This window comes from Lepidochelys kempii, chromosome 6 (assembly GCF_965140285.1).
Source record: "Lepidochelys kempii isolate rLepKem1 chromosome 6, rLepKem1.hap1, whole genome shotgun sequence".
Classification (NCBI taxonomy): Eukaryota; Metazoa; Chordata; order Testudines; family Cheloniidae; genus Lepidochelys; species Lepidochelys kempii.
This window is the reverse complement of record NC_136385.1, coordinates 59934926-59953580: the sequence shown is the minus strand read 5'-3', so window position 1 is coordinate 59953580 and position 18655 is coordinate 59934926. Positions and strand designations below refer to the sequence as shown.

Here is an 18655-nt window from a genome sequence, read left to right as displayed (position 1 = left end):
TTATAGATTTTTATTTATTTATTTTAAGGCCAGACCTGCCTGGCCTGGAATTAGGGAGAAACTCTCACAATGGCCATCAACAAGTCTGGACTATGAAGGATTTAGATCCCAGGGGACAGAAAGCAGGGAGACCCAACTGGAGGAAGAAAATGACCTGCCATCAATCAGAAGGGAACTGTCAGACAGAGCAATTGAGAGACAAGGACTTGGGCCACACTGAGCCAACATTTAAGCTGTTATCTTTTCAATTTGAATTCAATCTGACTGTAGTTAGTGTTCACTGGGGATTGTCAGTTCTAAAAATGGGTTACACCATTTATGCTGAACATGATTATTTTTCTACAATCAATTCCTGCTTGGTGAGTTTGTGCAGGCCAGCCCAAAGAAACGAAAAGTCTTCAATTTCTAAGTATTAATGGAAACATATCTGAAAGGTAACCTCTCTCAGGCTTTTCAGTCAGAAAGGGCACAATAAGGGAGCATCACAGGCAGGGCTGCAGAGAGCAGGACACACCAGAACTACTCAGTGACCACAGAAGAAAACAGTTCAATGGGACTGAGGCAACATCTATCCCAACATTCTCATCACCATCAGCACTTTGAGATTCTCTTGTAAAAGGAATGACTCAGTGAAATATAATCCCTACAACCCCCCATCTGCGCTCACATGCAAAGCATGCTTTAAATAATTGCCAAATTATGTGTATCAGGAGACTGAAACCTTCCCCAGACTAGAACTCTCCTACAGTCCTCAGACAGCACAGTATCAGCCCTGTCTAAGCAGTATAACTGCCTCTCCTCTACCTCTTACCTGTCCAGGTCATAGAGTGTGTGAGAGTTTTCTATCACCACCTCCACGCCAGCTTCCTTTGCTAGTTTGATGATAGCTGCATCTCTCTCCTTCCCAAATGGTTCGGAGTCATACTCAAAGGTGAGACGGGTCACTCCCCATTCCTGTGAAGAACAAAACAAAATTGTCATTACAGATACCAGACCTCCCAGCAGCTAGCATGATCACTGAAGAGAGTGACCAAGGTTCCTTAAGGTGACGCCAATGAAGTCCTGGAATCTTTTGCTTTACAGGAAGCTAGGACGTGATGAGAGAAACCATGGAGGGAGCCCTGTGGACAGATGTGGTAACAACAGACATGGAATAGAGAATCAGTGGCGTATTCTGTTTTACCACCACTATGAAAGGTCAGGGTAAGAATCTTAGCATTATACTAACGCTCATCAATGTTACTGAACTCCAAGATTGCAGAACTTTAAGAACCTCATTCCTCCCTCCTCCCGCAATACATATTCTCCCTTTGTCTGCATTGCCAGTAAGACTATAATGGCATGATTCATTTCCCAGTTCTCTGACACCACTCCAATACTGAAATATTAGGGCTACAAAGTGCAGGGGAAATTTTCAATGCAAACTGCTTATAACTTTTATGTATTTATACAGAGAAACTATCAAGAAGTTTAAGCCAAAAATGTAGGTTCTGAAGTAAAGTTTTCCAAGATCCCTTGAAGGCCACCACACAAGAGAACTTCTGTCCAACCCTGGAAGCCAGAAGTGAGGGAGAGAGGAAACCAGAATAAGGAATGACCCTAAGGAGAACACTAGTATGGCTGTCAACTTTGTATTTCAAAAATACAGGCCAGACCTCAGACATCCCCTCTGGGGACAAACCCCTTCTCCTCTACCCTCCTTCTAGAGATTCTCACGCTTTCGGAGTTGCAGGTGCTAGGCCAGGCAGCAGCTCCTGTTCACCTCCAACTCAGCTCCTGGTGCCTGAAGTTGCTGATCTCTGCCAGCTGCAGCACTATATTGCATCAGAAGTGGGGCCTGAAAGAATGGGTGTAGACTGAAGGAAGGCACCATTTGAAGGAGACCTTGCTACAGATCAGCACGGGTGCCATTTCAGATTTCAATGGAAGGGGCAACTTTCAGTGGTGGTCCAAGGATTGAAATGCAGCCGGCTCAAATTTGAGTGGCACTGCAACGCTGTGTGCCAGATTGCAATGCCACTCAAATTTGTCCCAGTTGCTTCTCAGTCAGCAATGTTACTTGAATTTGGCCTGGCCCCCACTCTGTCAGCATGACTGTCAAGCAACCAGCAACACTTTGCAAAGTGATTTTCTACAGGAAGATGCTGGAATCCAGACTTGGGGCATTCATCCTCCAAATAGCGGTACTGCTTTTGCCTTATCCAAGCTACGAACCTGGCAAGATATCACATAATACCCTCTAGAACACATTATAGACTACATGGACTTGGTTCTGAAACACAAAGGCCTGAGAAGAGCTGGGCAGCTGCGCTGTCTCTTTCAGCCCTTTGCAGAACATGATTTGCTCTCTAAATCCATGGCCTAGTTTTCTCAGCAAATGAGTGCTATGAGAAGGGAGTTAATGGTTTCCACAGTGACACTCCTGAAGTCACTGTCAAACACAGAGCTAACCACACCTATGGGCTGCGGCAAACACTCTGCTGAGCACACCCAGAGAGCCAAGGGGGAATGGGGGGGAATGGGGCTTTAAAAAGTCACAAATAGGAAGTGACACAATTAACATGGGGTCACATTTTCCCACTGAAAAGGCATGGGACACCCTCTCTCCACTACCCCCAGAGGCCCAGTCTCATCTGAATAGCTGTGCGGGAGACTTTGCCTTTTCCTGAACAGGAGCTGAGGGTTTAGCGCAGCCAGTAACACAAGCAAAATGCGACAGCAGAAGTTTTGCCATTTTGCATAAATTAGAGACACAGTGATGCTGAGGTGGGGGGTGGTACTGGGAAAGTTCATAGCAGGAAACAACTCCCCACTTGTCTCCCATGTTTCCCGCTCCCCCTGGAAACTCAATTCTAAAGTCAGTCCTCTCATCAAAAATAGAGGCAAAAGCGGGTTTTCGGGGATAACATAGCAGTAGAATAGACACTGCTGTTGCATTACTATTGTGCCATCTAGCCCTGCTCTGAGTAGCATTAGACAACATGGCATGAACACTTGAGCCTTGTTTATACTGATTCCTTGGTTGCTACTGCTGTTGGAGCTGCATGCTTGAAATAAACTACAGGTATGAAGTCTGCTATTGCAGACAAGGCTCAAGAAAATGCTTTGCAAGCTTCACCTGCCCTCTTTCTAAACCCACTGCATCTTCCTTTCTACCCCAGCGGTTGTCATTTGCACTATTTATAAACAGGCATTCACCCCCATGCTCTAATTACCCTTACAAAACACACCACTAGACAATCTCTAATTCTAAGACCATCTAAGAACACCCCTCAAAGAAACCAAATGTAACCATATGTCCTTCTATTATATGCCAGCTCAGTACTGCACTGTTTGGGACACTAGCTCTATAGAAAAAGATCTAAATCCCAACAAAACTCTTTAAGCTCAAGTTTAAAAAGCTTCATGAACATTTGTATTCATATGCAGTACTTTATGCCTAAAATACCTGACAGCGTCTAACAACCAAACCTAACCACTTAGGAACCACAGGCTACAGTGAAGTTTAGGCTGACTCCTCTTTGGGCAAGTCAATTACAACTACTGCTCTTTAAATTTAAAATATAAAACAGCTGGCTGAGTTCCATGAAACAAGTCAGTAGGTTTCCTTTACTTTTAATAATCCTGGAATTAGATTTAGTCCTTAACTAAAATAAGGAGAGGACATGGACTGTAAATAGCCAGAATTTATTTGCAGCCTACTAGATAAAAATAACCTGGATTCAGGAAAGGCTAAAAGCAGTATAGAGGATATTTTTGTAACGTGCTAAAACACAGTTCCAGAAAGAATAGCAACAAACCTTCTGACCCCTGGTAATTGGATTCCCCCTGCCTCTCTTGCCAAGTGGACAGCTATGACTGCTTTCTGTGCCCTGACAAAGCTCATTCAGACTCACTTGAACTGCATATTCTTCCCTTATTCTCATCATCTATGGCAAGCTTTGAGAAGCAGGGCGGATACAAATCAATGATTTTTGATTTAAAATTAATACATTTTTCTTTAAAAAAGTCTGTTTAAACTATGAAATTACAACCACCTATGTTAAGACCTAAATTTATTATAATCTATTAAAATCGTATAACTAAAAAATGCTGCATCAAAAGGTCCTCAAATTTTAATGAATTAAAGATGCTGCTTTTTAAATTACATATAGAATCATGAGGAACATCTTTAACTTCTGAAGTCCACTCAGGCCATATAAATATGTCACAATATCATTTATTACATTATCTACATTATTTTTGGTCTTTACTATAGAACAAAAGCTGCTATTTACACTTTTCCACATATAAGTAGTTTTGGTTTCTGTTGTGCAGAAAACCTTAATGATTTTTGGTCTCAATTTAGTTAGCAGGTGCAGAGAAACTATTTTCTCATTTGGACTAGTTCATTCAAAGCTGAGATACTGATTCAGAGTTGAGAAAGCAGGAATTCTTGTTTTCTTTTTCCAGTCAATAAAGATAAAACAAGCATGAGAGGAGGAGATCTACTAATTAAAAACACATGATGGACATGAGGCCAGATTTTTAAAAGTAGTTAGGTGCCTAGTGGGATTTACGAAGCACCTAAGAATGTTAGGCACTTAATTCTGGCTCATTTCAAAGGGAGTCAGACACCTAACCTGCTTAAGCATTGTTATAAATGCCACTAATTACCTATCTGCAACTTTAGTTGCCTAAATAACTTCTGAAAGGCTAACTCATAGAAGCCAGAGCAGGTTAATACTTCCTTTGTTTAATAAAGTAGTTTTAAATACATAACATGTTTGATAAACTGGAAAAAAAAATCAGCACATTAAATAAAACTATATTGTATAAAAACAAAATTTTAAAATGGCATTTTTGTACATTAATTTTCAATTTCCATCCAAATGGAGCTAGACACAAATCCCAAATAAAAATTATATAGTAAATAAGTATGAGCCATTTACTATTTTTAACACAATAAAAAAAGGAAAACAATCTGAATAAATATATGTTATGCTAAATTATTGCTTAAATAAATGTGTATAGTTATCTTCCTGGTTAGCAAAAAAAACCAAACCAAATTTCAGGTAAAGGCTACTTTTTTGCAAGTCAACATATTTTAACAGTTATACCAACCAATAAGATTGAACCTCTCTAGGAAAAGAACTACAGTAACAAAAATGTAGAACAAGATTAGAATCAATTATTTAAATGAAGGCATCGTGCATACTGATTTAAAATAAAACAGGGCTGTAGAGCAACCTGAGGACCATCAGTGACTAGGGTACAAGGACATATGGAGTAAAAACAAGAATCCCAAAATGGGATCTTATGTCAAAAGACATGTTTAGCCTCTTACTTTGAAAAGTCTTGGGAAGACATCTGTTGGCTGCCCTCGTACCACAAACAAGCAGGAGCCGAGTTTTCTTAAACTGTTGTCCAAGTCTTCCAGGGACTGGAGTAGGAATCTGTGGAGGAGAAATAAACCTAGTTAGCAGTATAGCTCAAGGACTAGTGTTAAGATCACACAGCCAGTAAACCTAAGATTCAATTCAGCTCCATGAGCTAAATGTTAAGCCAGGAAATATGACTTCCAAGAATTCTGCTCAGTCCAACAGTTGGCAGAAACAGAACAGAGAGACTGCTGTGCCAGCCAATTCCCTACCAACCACACCAACGCTGCCCAGACAAACGCAAGATGTGCAAGAGCTCTCCAGGTCCTCCTTGCTCTTGTAATCCCATCTACTTATGATAGTTACTCTCTGGGCTTTTAATGCCCATCTGGCAGTTAGAGCGTCCTTCAAACTGATACTTCCCAGACGTAGTAATATCTATGTGGAGAACTTCAGACAATAGAGCATCTGGCAGAATATATTGTAGAGAATAATCTTCTGCTGGAGGGATTTTAGATGTGAAATAATATGGCCTCTCTCTTCCAGGCTCCTATTTCAAAGCAGTGTTCCACAGAAAGCCATGGATTACCCCAAAGATGACAGTTCTGGATAGGTACAGGCCATGCACAGCACAAAGCGACACAAACATTTCTATCCCATCAGTAACAGAGGCCAAACATACAACCAAGACTTCAGAGATGCAGCATCAGGACAGCTTAGGACAGCTGCAACTGTGCTATAAATTTGTATTCCACTGTGACCTTGACAACTAGGTCACTTGTCCACACTGCATCTCCTTTCTTACCTGGGACACTACACTCCTGACTCAGCCCCAAAAGCTGCTGCCAAAAATGGTCTCTCACAGTGTTTTGACCTTATGTTTCACATACATCACTTCATTAACTATAACTAATGCTTCCTTTGTTTAATAGACCAGTTTTAAATACAAAACATGATGGGATACACTTTTCATTTTTGTGTATCCAGCACAGTTAAGGTTATTCTATTAGTTAAATAAAACTATTTTAAAATGCTGTTTTTGTGCATTTTAGATTGAATTCTAAATTTCCAGCTTGATACAAATCACAAGTAAAATCAATCAAATAAATAGAAAATATGACAGTCACCATTTTCTGACAAAAAATAAAAATCTGAATAAAAAGTAAGTTATACAACTACTTAAATTAATGTGCATAGATACAATGTAACCTCCTGGTTACCAAACAGTAGTACCTAATTTAGTGTAAAGGCTATACATAGTAGGAAATCAACATGTTTTAACGTCAACAGCCAATGAGAATCAAACTTAAGAAAAAAAACTAAGAACAAATGCAAAACAAGATTAAAATTACTTAAATCAAATTTCTTAGCTTCCTCAATTAAATCATGATTTAAATCAAGCCACCCTACTTCACTGCTCCCTCCGTGCTGCATATCAACTTCAAGTTTCTTTATGTTGTTTTCAAGGCCCTACAAAAAGCAGCTCCCCATCTACATCTCTGCTGTGTTCTGCTTTTGCATAATCAATGGGTTTTTTGTGATGCTGCCAGCCTTAATAAACTTTTCATCTGTTCACTGGCAGCTTCTCAATGCCATGACACTTGGAATTCCTTCCAAAATTTATTTGCCAAATGTCTACCTCACCTCATTCAAATTACTCCTAAAAGCCCACTTTGCAGGCACTAGTGTTTTGTGGGTGATGCGGCAGATCATTTAAGAAGCCTTCATACACCTAGGCCTGACAGTGGGCATATGGCTAAACAATTATATCGCATAAACCAGGAACATCCTCACTCCTCCTCTGCTCTGCTGGGGTCTGTTGGATCCTCACTTGTCTATCTAGTACATCATTTAAACTGCAAGCTCTTTGGGGTAGGGACTTGCTTATGCATTTCCTATGAAGCAGGAAGACAGTGTTTAAAGAAAGGGGGCATTGGACTCAAGAACAGGAGTTCCAGGATTCCACACTCAGCTCTGCTGCTTACTCACTGTGCTATCTTGAGCATCCCAGTTCCCCTCTTTCTTGGTTTCCCCATCTCTAAAATGGAAATACTTACCCTACCTATCTCAGTAAGGTACTGAGGGGGTTAATAATAAATGCAGGTATTACATTCGTAACACATGTACGGGCACTAAGACAATATGTAATTTCCAACATGACCAATTTCACAGAGTTACGTAAAACATGGGTTAACATATCTGCCTCATGATACAGCTCTGTGGTCCGACTCCTAATATCGGTCACCAGTGAACGCAAGTGGCAGAAAAGTAAGCAAAATACAAATCTCTCCTACACAGAGGCAATCTGAGTCCCCGATTAATGTTATATATTTACAGAGCACCTTTCTGCCTAACAATCAGGTGTGATGATCTCATACATTGAGAATTTTAGCTCTGGGGATGTAACTGTAGGGAAACATGGGATTCCTAATAAATTCCTATGTAACTTAAAATGTATTCTCATAATAGGTTATCCAGGGCAGAGGTGCCCAAAGATGGATCATGACACAGCTTCAGGTGATCCTCCGGCACAACTGCATTCTTTAACTCCACGTGACCTGTGTAATTTAAGTACAAGCTATATAAATGTAATGTTTTGACCTGTATATGTTAGACAGAATATAGAAAAAAACTATTTAAAAAAAAAAGAAGCTGCAACATGTTAAGTTTAATTCTCAAGAGTATAATAGTGCATTTCACTGCAAGATAACCTAGCAGCATATATGCAGTCTGCCATTCACAACTCTAAAAAAAAATGGCAAGCAGTACTGCAATCTGACATGGATCACTTTATTTTTCGAAAATGAGAAGGGTGCACTAGGAGAAGAAAATGAAAGTCCTGGACCACCTACAACTACACAAAATGAACCGGCCGAAAAAAATAAAGTGGTAAGAACATATGACGACACACACACAAAGCTTGGATTCTCCTTTACCGGATTGGATGAATACCTGTTGCATTAGTGTGTTATAACTTATTTTATATTTTTATATATGATTATTTTCTAACTAGTAGAGAGTAGGGTGGGGTCTTTACTTACACAGCACATAAATTCAGATTTCTAAAAAAATTGAAAATATAGTGTTCAAAGTTGGACAACTATTTTGTTTTAAAATCAACACCACACACTTTTTAAACAATTTTGTTAACATTGTTGTTGCTTATTGTTCAGTTTTATACAAAACTGTTTTTTCCCTTTTTGACCACCACATTTTGCCCTCAACATTTTTTAAAATTGTAGTTTCACTACAACTGTTTTGTTTCAAAGATCCTGAAGCATTTCTTTCAGTGCATATTGCTAGAGATTTCTATCATTACAATTGTTTACACTAAAATGAAAAGGAAACATGTACACTGGCTATTTACAGTGTTATAGTTTATATGTAGGTAATAATTAAAATTAATAATTTTCCTCAAGAAGTGTTAGTAGTGGGCCGCAGTGCCTATTGCAATGGCACTGGTGGACCTCAGGGAAAAAAGTTTGGGAATCCCTGATCCAGGGGACCAGACAGCTTGGAGTGGGGGACATTAATGGGATAGGGAGTCTTTCTACTTCAGTTTAAGTTGGAAGTGACAAAGTCTCACCTACCAATGGCTGTTTGACGGCCCATGTGAAAAGGGTCACAAGCAGCCTGTTCATTTCATAGTGAATGATGCCCGTATCACTAAGAATAGTGCCTAGGTCAATGGGGCCCTCACTGGATCCTATAGGCACTTCTGCAGTAGAAGCAGAACCACCACAGTTGCTCCCAATTCACTGTGTCAGTGGAAAAACCAAGGATTGAATGGGTCAGAGATTAACTAACCCCTCTCACACAGAGCTGTGGTCCCCCCAGACCATGAGTGAGTCACTGGTGCAGCAGCATAATCCTCCCTTCTACCCAGGCTGCTCCTGTTTTGTGACTAGATTGCAGCCCTGAAAACTAAAGTTAAGCCAGAATAAACTTCACAGAAAATTTTGAATACCCAGATTTCTGCATTTCTAGTTGTTTCGGTACTTTTAGAATTTTGAGTTGTGCTATGTAGTGCTTTTAAAAACCATTACCAGAATCAAGAATTTAGCAATAATCTTGCCACTCAAAGACTAAGTGGTGATGCACAACGTAAGTGATTGATGAGTTAGTCCTACAATTTCCCAAATACTTTCCAAAGAGCATGCAGAGGATTTTTAACCACGTGACTGTTCCCTCATTAAAACCTTGCAACTGGGCACAAATTCTGAAGGGGTGCAAAGAAGATTAGGTTATGCCTGCTCTTGCCTTGGTGTAGAACTCCTGCTTGTGTGCACAGCAGCATTGTTAAGGTAAATCCCCACTTAGCTGTCCAAATATGCAGGCAGCCAAGACCGTAAGATCAGTATTATATAATGTTAGGAGAACACAACTTGGATGCCTACTAGGTTAAAAATCCTGCTCCCTGCACAGACATTGCACACCCAGCACATTCCTTCAGTTCCATAACTGAGGAACCCCTGCCCCCCCAACAAAAATCTGTCCACCCAGTCCCTCTCCTCCCAGAAGCAGCCAAAGTATACTTCCCTAAGACTCTGGGGGGGTGGGGGGGGGGAGAACAGGAAGAGGATAAGGGTTTGTGTATAAGTACACACACACAGAATGGCTGAAAGCTAGAGAGAGGGTGTTGATTATTGCTGTCATATAGCTCTGAGGTTTCAGGGACTTATACAGAGTACCTGGGAAAAAGGAGTTTCCCCAAAGTGAAACATGCACCAGCCACAGCTGCTTTACATAATCTGGCATCTTGTATGTTATGAGATTTTTCTAAAACCCATAGCACCTTCTCACATGGTCAGAAATGAGATTCCAAAGGCTGCAACTGAGCTGGTGACATGAACAAGGTAACTTCTGCACGGAACTGGTTTTGAGCAAAGTTAGAAGAATTGAAAGTCCAGACTTAGGGGTAGCATACAGAATTTTTACTGTGCAGAGACATTTAGAGTAGCAAGATCAGCTAGACCCACACAAATAAAGTAATACCTCAAACATTCTAGCACTTAGGAAGAAACTCTCTCCCTCCCCCGCCCATCCTTAAAGCAACATATCTTTAAAGTATGTGATAAATGTTACTTTCAATGGAAGGGTGAATTAATTTGGGGCTGATACTTTTACCATTATTCTCCACTGGAGCACAGAATATTGGAAGACACAGTTTTTCAGGGCCAAGATCTGTCCTTTACCAGCTGCTTTTTAACACAGCTGAGCGATGTTTAAGGGCACCCAGATTCTCACAAATTAAGCACTAAAACAATCCTGCACTGGCCCCTGATGATTAACTAGCTATGACATAGCAGGTCTTTCCCATCTCTAACACCTAGGATTCTATATGCCGGGTCTAAGGCCAGCTACAAATTTGAAGCATTTCCAGACCAGTGGAACAGGAATGGATTTCTAATTAAGAGGTGCAGCACTGGCATTACATACCAACACCTTTCAAAAGCTGAGCCAGACATCAACAACAAGATTACGCCCATCTGCAGGCTTCCCGGCACGATCCAAGCTTTTCCAGTTTTTTCAGACTATAAACAGTCTTTAGAGGTTGGTCTGTAGTTTGTATAGTGGGGAGCACAGGGCATGCCCTTCAATTATGTCAAAAAGTAGACATTTATATACTGTTTCAACTGCCCTCATTTCAGAATGGATCACAAAACTGGTCAAAACACAAAACACAGTTAATGGCCAATGACTTAGAGAAAACTAAGACAGCACTTAAAACCACCACACACAAAACTCATAAGTGCCTAAGGTAAAGAATTCCTCTTTTCACTTCCTATTCAGAGACATCATGACTCAGAGTAGAGAAAAGGCTTGTCTACTATTGCAAGTACAGGTCAGCACCCCACTGCTTGTTCTAACTACCATCAGGGAGAATATATAACTATGGAGATGAAACACATGAGGTGGTGCACTTCTCTGCTGCTGTAGCACACGTTGTTTGTGGACCACTAATGTTTGGGAAGAGTCCACCCCTACTGAAGCAGTAAGTGGCAGAATGACGTAAAAGGCACGCACAGCTTGGTCTCTACAGCAATGAAGTACATACCCACAACAAAATACACGCAGCCCATGTGTTAAATAGCACATTGCGCAACCATCCCCAGTTCACTGACATAACAAGAAGCAGATCACGCTTCTTGCTGACATGTGACGACGTTAAAGGGAAACCTGTGCTGTTTTCACTGGTTCTGGTCTCAGAATGACCCAAATACCCATGTAAGGGGGCTAAGATGCGTCTCACTACTCACTCGCGCAGGGCCCCCGGGCAGACTGGTGACCGGCAACCCAGACGCACCGATCCCAGAGCAGCAGAAGACAGCGACCAAATGAACACGCAGCCAGGCCTCTCTTACCTAACGCCCCTGTCCTGGGGACCAGGGCCCTGCAGCCTAGCAAAGGCAGCAGCAGTCGAGGCTCAACGTAGCCGGGAAGGGGCAACAAAATCGGGAACCGTTCCCCAAACGGCAGCGGGAGGACTGGCGGGGCTGGGGGCCGCTACCAGCCCCTCCCGAGCCCACCTTCGCGGGTACGGGCGGCACACGTGCCGCAGGGGAGGCACCCCGCTCGGAGGCACCAGCCGCGTAGCTAATGCATCGGACTCCCCGCCCCCCTGGGGCCGCTGTCCGGGGCGCCCAGCCCGGGAGCCTCCGTCTCCCCCTCGGGAGCCGGGGAGGGCGGGAGGCAGCCCGCGAGCCGGGGCGCCCGCTCCCCCCGCTTACCGCCAGCGGTTGATGCCCACGGCGGAGGAGGCGGCGAACCAGGGGTCCAGGATGTAGATACATCGGACGGAGCTGGCGTCCCGCAGCGCGGCCTGCAGCGCCGGGTTGTCGTGGAGCCGGAGCCCCCGGCGGAACCAGTGGACGGAGCGCGCCAGGCCGGGCGGACTCGAGCCAGCAGCCGCCATCTCTGCCGCGCGGCTTCTCCAGACCCCGACTCCCGCCCCACCCACGCGCCCAGGCCGCCTCCGGCGCCCCGCCCACATCGCCCGTCATTGGCCGGGGAGTCCATTAGGCAAACCCTCAGCGGCACGTTCCTGCCGCGTGCCGAGGGGGCGTGGCTGCGGCGAGTCGGGGGTTGCGCCGATGGGTCAGGAGGAGAATAGAGAACCCCGCGGCGCCCAGTGACCGCCACCGCTCGGCTGCACGAGCCCCGAGCCTGCGCCCCTCCGCTCAGCACCGTTCACACTGCAGACTCCTGGCGGGCTGCCCCGGCGCCGCTACACGGCGAGAGTGGCCTTGCCGCCCCCAGGGATGCCACACGTTCCTAGGCCCCAAACCTCATGAGATTTACAGAGAGCCACACGCAGGGAATTGTGGGTCGCTGCCTTCAGGGTTGAAGGTTTCAAGCTAATCTCAAGGACTGAATTTTTTTTAAGGAAAGATTCAATCCTGTTCACATGATTTCGGGGTCAAGGGCTTTAAGAAAAAGACTATCTCAAGTCTGATCTTAAAATCACGAGAGTTGGCAACACTGTTTTTAAAACCCAGTGTTCTGTCTAATTTGCCTCCCATCCTCCTCGTTCCTCAGTGACCTCTGTGAGCAGTGCTAACAAAGTGTAGCTGTGTCCACAACTTGTGGGAAATCCAGGTGAGACACACACCTGACTAGAGCCAAAAGCGTTATTCAGGCTGAGAAATCCTTCTCCGAGCGCAGTGATTTTCAACCTTTTTTTATTTGCAGACCCCTAAACAATTTCAAACGCAGGTGCAGACCCCTTTGGAGATCTTAGACATAGTCTGTAGACCCTCGGGGGTCCGCAGACCACAGGTTGAAAACCACTGTCCTGTGAATCCCAGGGAAATTGGTCCTGTGATGCATAGAGGGCAACTATGGGGGATACAGATGATGGGGGATTCCCAACACAGCACTCTTTAGGAGGACAGACTATCTGCTTAGTGACTGCACAACCACTATTATCTGACAGGTTTCAGAGTAGCAGCTGTGGTAGTCTGTATTCGCAAAAAGAAAAGGAGTACTTGTGGCACCTTGTTAGTCTCTAAGGTGCCACAAATATACTCCTTTTTACTATTATCTGAGGCACGCAAGAAGCACCCAGAATCTGTATGGTGACATGGTGCTGGTTGCTTGAGACCATACTACTAGAACAATTCCTTGCAGAATACAGGAGTGAGTCCTATCCATACACACAGCAGCAAATATGCATGGAGGGAGAAGGGTAATGTCCTTCATGCAGCCACATCTGAGCTCAGTGCTGAAAATCTCAGCAATTCCACTGATACGAGACCTCATCACTTAACAAACATGAAACTATGGCTCTCAGAACGTGATTACAGGCCAACAAGTCTGAGGGGAGAGGCTACGCCTACAATGACAATTCAGTGTCAGGTTCAGAGACAGGCAATAGTGAAAGGCCAGGACTGCTACCATGCTGAAGCAAGTAGAAGGAATATAGGGTCTCCCTGTGTACTAGGAGCACTGCAGAAACCACTATTTATCTTGCACACTTTGCCAGCTCTGCAGACCAAAACAGTCCCCAAGGTTCCAATCCACACTTTTATTAAACAAGTTTGACAATCACAGGTCGGTATTTGCAACCTAAAATGTATCCCAGTAGAAAAATTAATTAACAGAGACCATGGAAAAAAAATCATCCCCGGACCAAAAAAAATGAGGCCTTCAATGAGGCAACTGTGATTCAGAACTCCAGTGAGGTTTAGGCTCCTGGAATCAGGAACAATTCACCCAGCAAGAGGAGGAGTGGAGAAAAGAGAGAGAGAAAAAAAATGTCCTACTGCTTTCATAATAATGGCCTGGTACTCTTTGGGACTTTTTAGGGCACAGCGGGATAGATCACACCAGCTCTCGCCATGCCCCACTTTAGTAATCCTTGGAAGGTGAAGGAGCTCAAAGGTTAGATAAAGCTGAAACAGTATTTAGTAGGGAGGAAGAATCGATGTCTGAATCAAGATGAGAAAAAGGTAGCTCTGCTGTAGCCACAATGGCACTTGAATGAGACAGGGTGGGACACAGAGGTTTCTGTGCTAATCAGACTCTTAAGTGGGAGCCTGGATATGAATTCAGCCCAACTGCATTCACCCCTCCTCTGGGATTTCTTGGTAAAAGAGTTGCAACTTCTCAGTTAGTTCTTGGTGCAGCTGAATTATGGCATTTTCCATGCTCAAGCATCAGTTTTCACGCAGTTGGCACCCCTTCTGGTGAGGATCACCAGGTAAGGCAACCATTGAGGGGCAGAGAGCAATACACCCTGAAACTGGCCTAATTATGAGAGCATTATTGCCAGAAAGGCAACTCTGTCCCTAATACAGAAGGCCAATGAGAAATGTCTTGAATTCTCCAATTCATTATTACGGGGTACTCACCCCAGAACAGCAAATGGTTCAGAAACCCACAAGAAAAGAGAGCCAGCTACTCTTTCACCAAGGCAGAATCCCAGGTACCCAGTAAAGGAAGGACCCAGCAATATTATGTGAAAGGGCCAGCACCACTCCCCTGCCCAACACAAGGAATGTTGCTAGCTTTTGGAAGTTTGATAAAAATCCTTTCCCATCCTTTTAGTCATTTATTGGACAAGCAAACCCCTTGGGCGTGGGAGAAAAACATAGTTAACATACAACCTTGAAGGATCCACACCAGGAAATACTGTGTTCTTGGACAGGCAATTTAGAGGTCCCAGAACTGTTGGTGAGGGGATTTCCAAGTGTATATTGCAATGGTGTAGGAACAGGAAGGACATCCATTTTCATTTATAATTAAAGCTAGGTTATGTCACAGAGGTCACGGAAGTCACGGATTCCATAACTTCCGGAGACCTCTATGACATTTTCTGCCTCAGCCCAGGGTGGTGGGGCCAGAGCTATCAGCCGCCGTGTCTCCCCGCCCCCGCAGCCCTCAGCTGCCGGGGGGAGGGCTTGGCCCTCAGGCGGCAGGTGCTGTCCCCCTTCCCTACAGCAGTGCTCAGGCTCTCGTTCTCCATCCCCACACCCAGGCTTCAGTCATCCCCTATTTGCCCTCCCATTATTTTTAGTAAAAGTCACAGACAGGTCGTAGGTTTCCGTAAATTTGTGTTTATTGCCCACGACCTGTCTGTGACTTTTACTAAAAATAACTGTGACAAAATCTTAACCTTACTTATAATAGGAGGCAGGAGTAGCCTGGAAAGTCTGGCTACCTGCCCCTCCCCTACATTTAAGTGCAAGATCTCACCACTTCAATTCGTGGCTAATCTAGAAGTAGCCATTATCTGTTCCCAGTTACACACACCTCATCCCTTTTCCCTCTCCATCACCAGGGGAGCAGCTCGGTGTCCATATGGTGTTTAAATGGTAACAGCAGTTTAAAGAAGCCCCAGTACTGAGAGAAGGTTCCCCTAATACACCCTCGTCCCATCAACAAATGCCTTCTCCTGTTCAAGAAACAGGGTGAAATCCAAAGGAAGTAACATTCTCCTCCCCATCACAATTTTAGTAAACACACTGTATACACGGGACACCTTTCGTTTCACTCTCGACACCCCTTCCTATGCACTGCATAGTTCAATGTTTTCCTGCCCTGAAGGTTTCTGATCCTGGCTTCTTTCCCATTGAAGCTCCACTCCATAGGCACAGCAGCAGAGGTGCAGACTGGAGCTGGCCTAGACGCCAGTCTCATTTTTCTCGCCTGTTTTTGGAGTGGATTCCTCCTGTGCCTTCTTCATCTCCAGCCCTTTCACCCACGTGTAGGCAAAGGAGCCTCCCAAAACCATCATGTTGCTCGTCCACCACAGGAAGCTTTTGGTCTCCTCATAGTAGCAGACAGCCAGCACTGTCTGGGCACATGCCTTGGCCGTCCCAGACACATTGTGGGTGAGTGGGCTGGTGAACTTGATCTGGAGTCCCGTCACGTAACCGATTGCAAAGCCGAGCACTCCTCCCAGGGTCATCATGCCCCAGAAACCAGGGTTCCCCAGCTTGTCAAAATGGTAGAGGGTGTGGAACTCACCAAGCAGCAGCATGAGGGGCAAGAATAGAACACAAGCATTCATATTGTTGTAGAAGGTCAGGCGCCAGATGCTGCCATCCACGGCGGGCAGCACTTTCTTGGTGTAGATGGCATTGAGTGAGACACAAAGACTTGCCAGGATCCCAAAGATTACGCCGACCCATGACAGAGTGCCCTCTGCTCCCTCTTGGTCTATTCCCAGCCAGAACCCACCTGCAACCATACAGAATTAGTGACATACTGAAAGGGAATTAGAGACACCAGAGATCCAAACACTACACACACTCCCTTAAAAAAATCCATTGCTAGTTGCTTTTAAATGGGTCTGTGACTCTTTCTCCCCACCACCTTATATGGAGGAAGATGACCCGAGTGCAGCACCAAGGTTAAGGTTCTCCTCTTTGGGTTTTTGTTTGTTTGTTTTGTTTTTATAATCTTTACAATCTCAGGAATGTCAAATCTTGTCTTCACTGGTTTTGTCTGAGGTTTTTTTTTTAATGCTTAAGAACTGAAAACTCCCTAAGAAGTAAACCAGTCTAACTAAAACTTCTATCAGTTGCTCAACTTTCACTCTCTTGGCTCTAGGGCTGTCATTATTTCTCTACTTTTCCAGTCACTAGAGAGTCTTCCAGCCTAGAGAGAAACCAAATTTCTAAAGTTAAAAAAAAGGGGACATACTTTACAAGACAAACAAAAAACAAAACAAACATCTCCAAAAACCTCCCAGGCTCTTTTTCTCCATAAATTGGGGGCCAGAGGGGCGGAAAGGGGAAGGAGGAAAGGTATAAGCTCAACTATTTTTTCTTTGAAGGTCACCTTTGAAGTTCATCCACTTTTGAGCTGTTGCAAGACATCAAACTGGACACACAGGTATAGCCAGACTCAACAGGCTCTACTCACCTATAATGACCCCACAGGTTATCAGGGCATACAGAGAGGTGCTTTGCTTGAGGAGCAGATAGGAGAGCAGGACATTGAAGACAGTGGTGAGCGAGCGCCCCACGTTGTAGAAGGCCACACCAACATATTTGAGGCACAGGTTGTTGAAGGTGATCATGCTGATGAAGACCACAGAGAGGGGGAGGATGCTGCGGGACGCCTTGAGGTCCATGCGGATGGAGGGGAAGTCCAGGTAGCCCAGTGGGCAGCAGGAGGCCAGCAGGCTGAGGGCCTTGCAGAAGAAGACAGTGACAGCACACTGATAGAAGGTGACAAAGAGCGGGGTGTCGAGGCGCAGCGAGGGGCTGTCCAGGAGGTACTTGTTGAGGAAGACCATGGTGATGGAGATGAACCAGTAGAGAGAGACTACCAAGGCGATCTGGACAGCCTTCAACAGGAAGGGGGTCTCCCTGCTGCTGCTGCCACCCTCCTCCTGCTGCAGCAGGGAGTCAGAGGAGCCGCTCAGAGCCATCCTGAGGATCCCAGAGCGCTTTAGCTGCGTCCTGTTCATGACAGAGGTGCAGAGGGGGGGGAAGCAGAGAAGCTGGGGTCAGTCAGGCAGAGCGGGATCCCGGCCCGGAGAGGGGCAGCCCCCCTGCGCTGCTGGGACCGAGTGCGCCCCTGTGCGCTGCAGCGCAGCGGGGACACACCGTGGGGCGCGGGGTCGCACAGGCGGAGGCTGGAGCCAGGGACCTGTGGGCGGAGCCGCGCTCACTTCCTCACCCGCCCCAGCGCTCGGCTCCGCCCACACAGGCGCTGCGCCGTGGTAACAGCTTAAAGGGGACGTGTCCTGCCAGAGCCAGGTCCCTGGCTCAGGCACCCACCGCCCTGCCCGGGGTCCCGGTCCCGGAGCCCCCCGCACTCTGATCTGTCGCTCACCTTCCTCCTGTGCAGGGGGCTCCTCCTGCTGCTGCTGCTGCTGCTGCTGCTGCGAGCTGGCTTTCCGGATCGCTGTCGCTTCCTGATCCTGCACCTGCAGCCCCGCCTGCTACCCTGGGGCCCTTGATTCACGCCCCCCGGGGATGAGGCGTCACGCTCCCGTTCGCTGCTGCCCGCCTCCTCCCTCCCTCCCTCCCTTGGGGACACCTGCAAGTGCAGCCCGGCTCCCTCTCACCTGCCCAAGGGCACAATATCGTTTGGGTCGGAAACACGGCAAGGGCAAGGAAAGCCGTTTCCAGCGGGATTTTTTCCAATCCAAATTGTCTGTGATCGTTCCTGTCTTGCTAAAGCCCATTCATACAATCCCTTAATTTTGGGCCAGCCTTGAGCGTGACTTTTAAACCTAAGCAAGAACGTTTCCACTGAAATAATAAAAAAATTCTGAGCACAATCTGGCTAATGTTTAGGAATCATTAAGAAAGGGATAGAAAGTAAAACAGAAAATA

The 18655-nt window shown here is 45.3% G+C and overlaps 2 protein-coding genes across 3 annotated transcripts in view; both read right to left on the bottom strand.

Annotated features, from left to right (window-relative positions):
- The window catches only part of CRY2 (cryptochrome circadian regulator 2), a 37165-nt gene extending 24844 nt beyond the window's left edge, over nt 1-12321 (bottom strand). The window contains exons 1-3 of the mRNA XM_073348108.1: nt 12092-12321; nt 5327-5435; nt 812-954 (exon numbers count right to left, since the gene is read on the bottom strand). Of these exons, the coding sequence (XP_073204209.1) occupies nt 812-954; nt 5327-5435; nt 12092-12276 (437 nt within the window). The 5' untranslated portion in view covers nt 12277-12321. The remainder of the gene's footprint in view (nt 1-811; nt 955-5326; nt 5436-12091) is intronic.
- Nucleotides 12322-13660: 1339 nt separating this feature from the next.
- SLC35C1 (solute carrier family 35 member C1) lies at nt 13661-18259 on the bottom strand. 2 transcript variants are annotated; one of them, XM_073348110.2, is made up of 3 exons: nt 18150-18259; nt 17232-17773; nt 13662-16544 (listed from the first exon to the last, which is right to left on the bottom strand). In XM_073348110.2, exons 2-3 carry the CDS (start codon nt 17740-17742, stop codon nt 15985-15987), a joined length of 1071 nt encoding a protein of 356 aa, XP_073204211.1. In that variant the 5' UTR covers nt 17743-17773; nt 18150-18259; the 3' UTR covers nt 13662-15984. The 2 variants fall into 2 exon arrangements, with proteins under 2 accessions (XP_073204210.1, XP_073204211.1); XM_073348109.1 differs by lacking the exon at nt 18150-18259 and having other exon boundaries at nt 13661-16544; nt 17232-17971.
- Between the last annotated feature and the right edge of the window lie 396 nt (nt 18260-18655).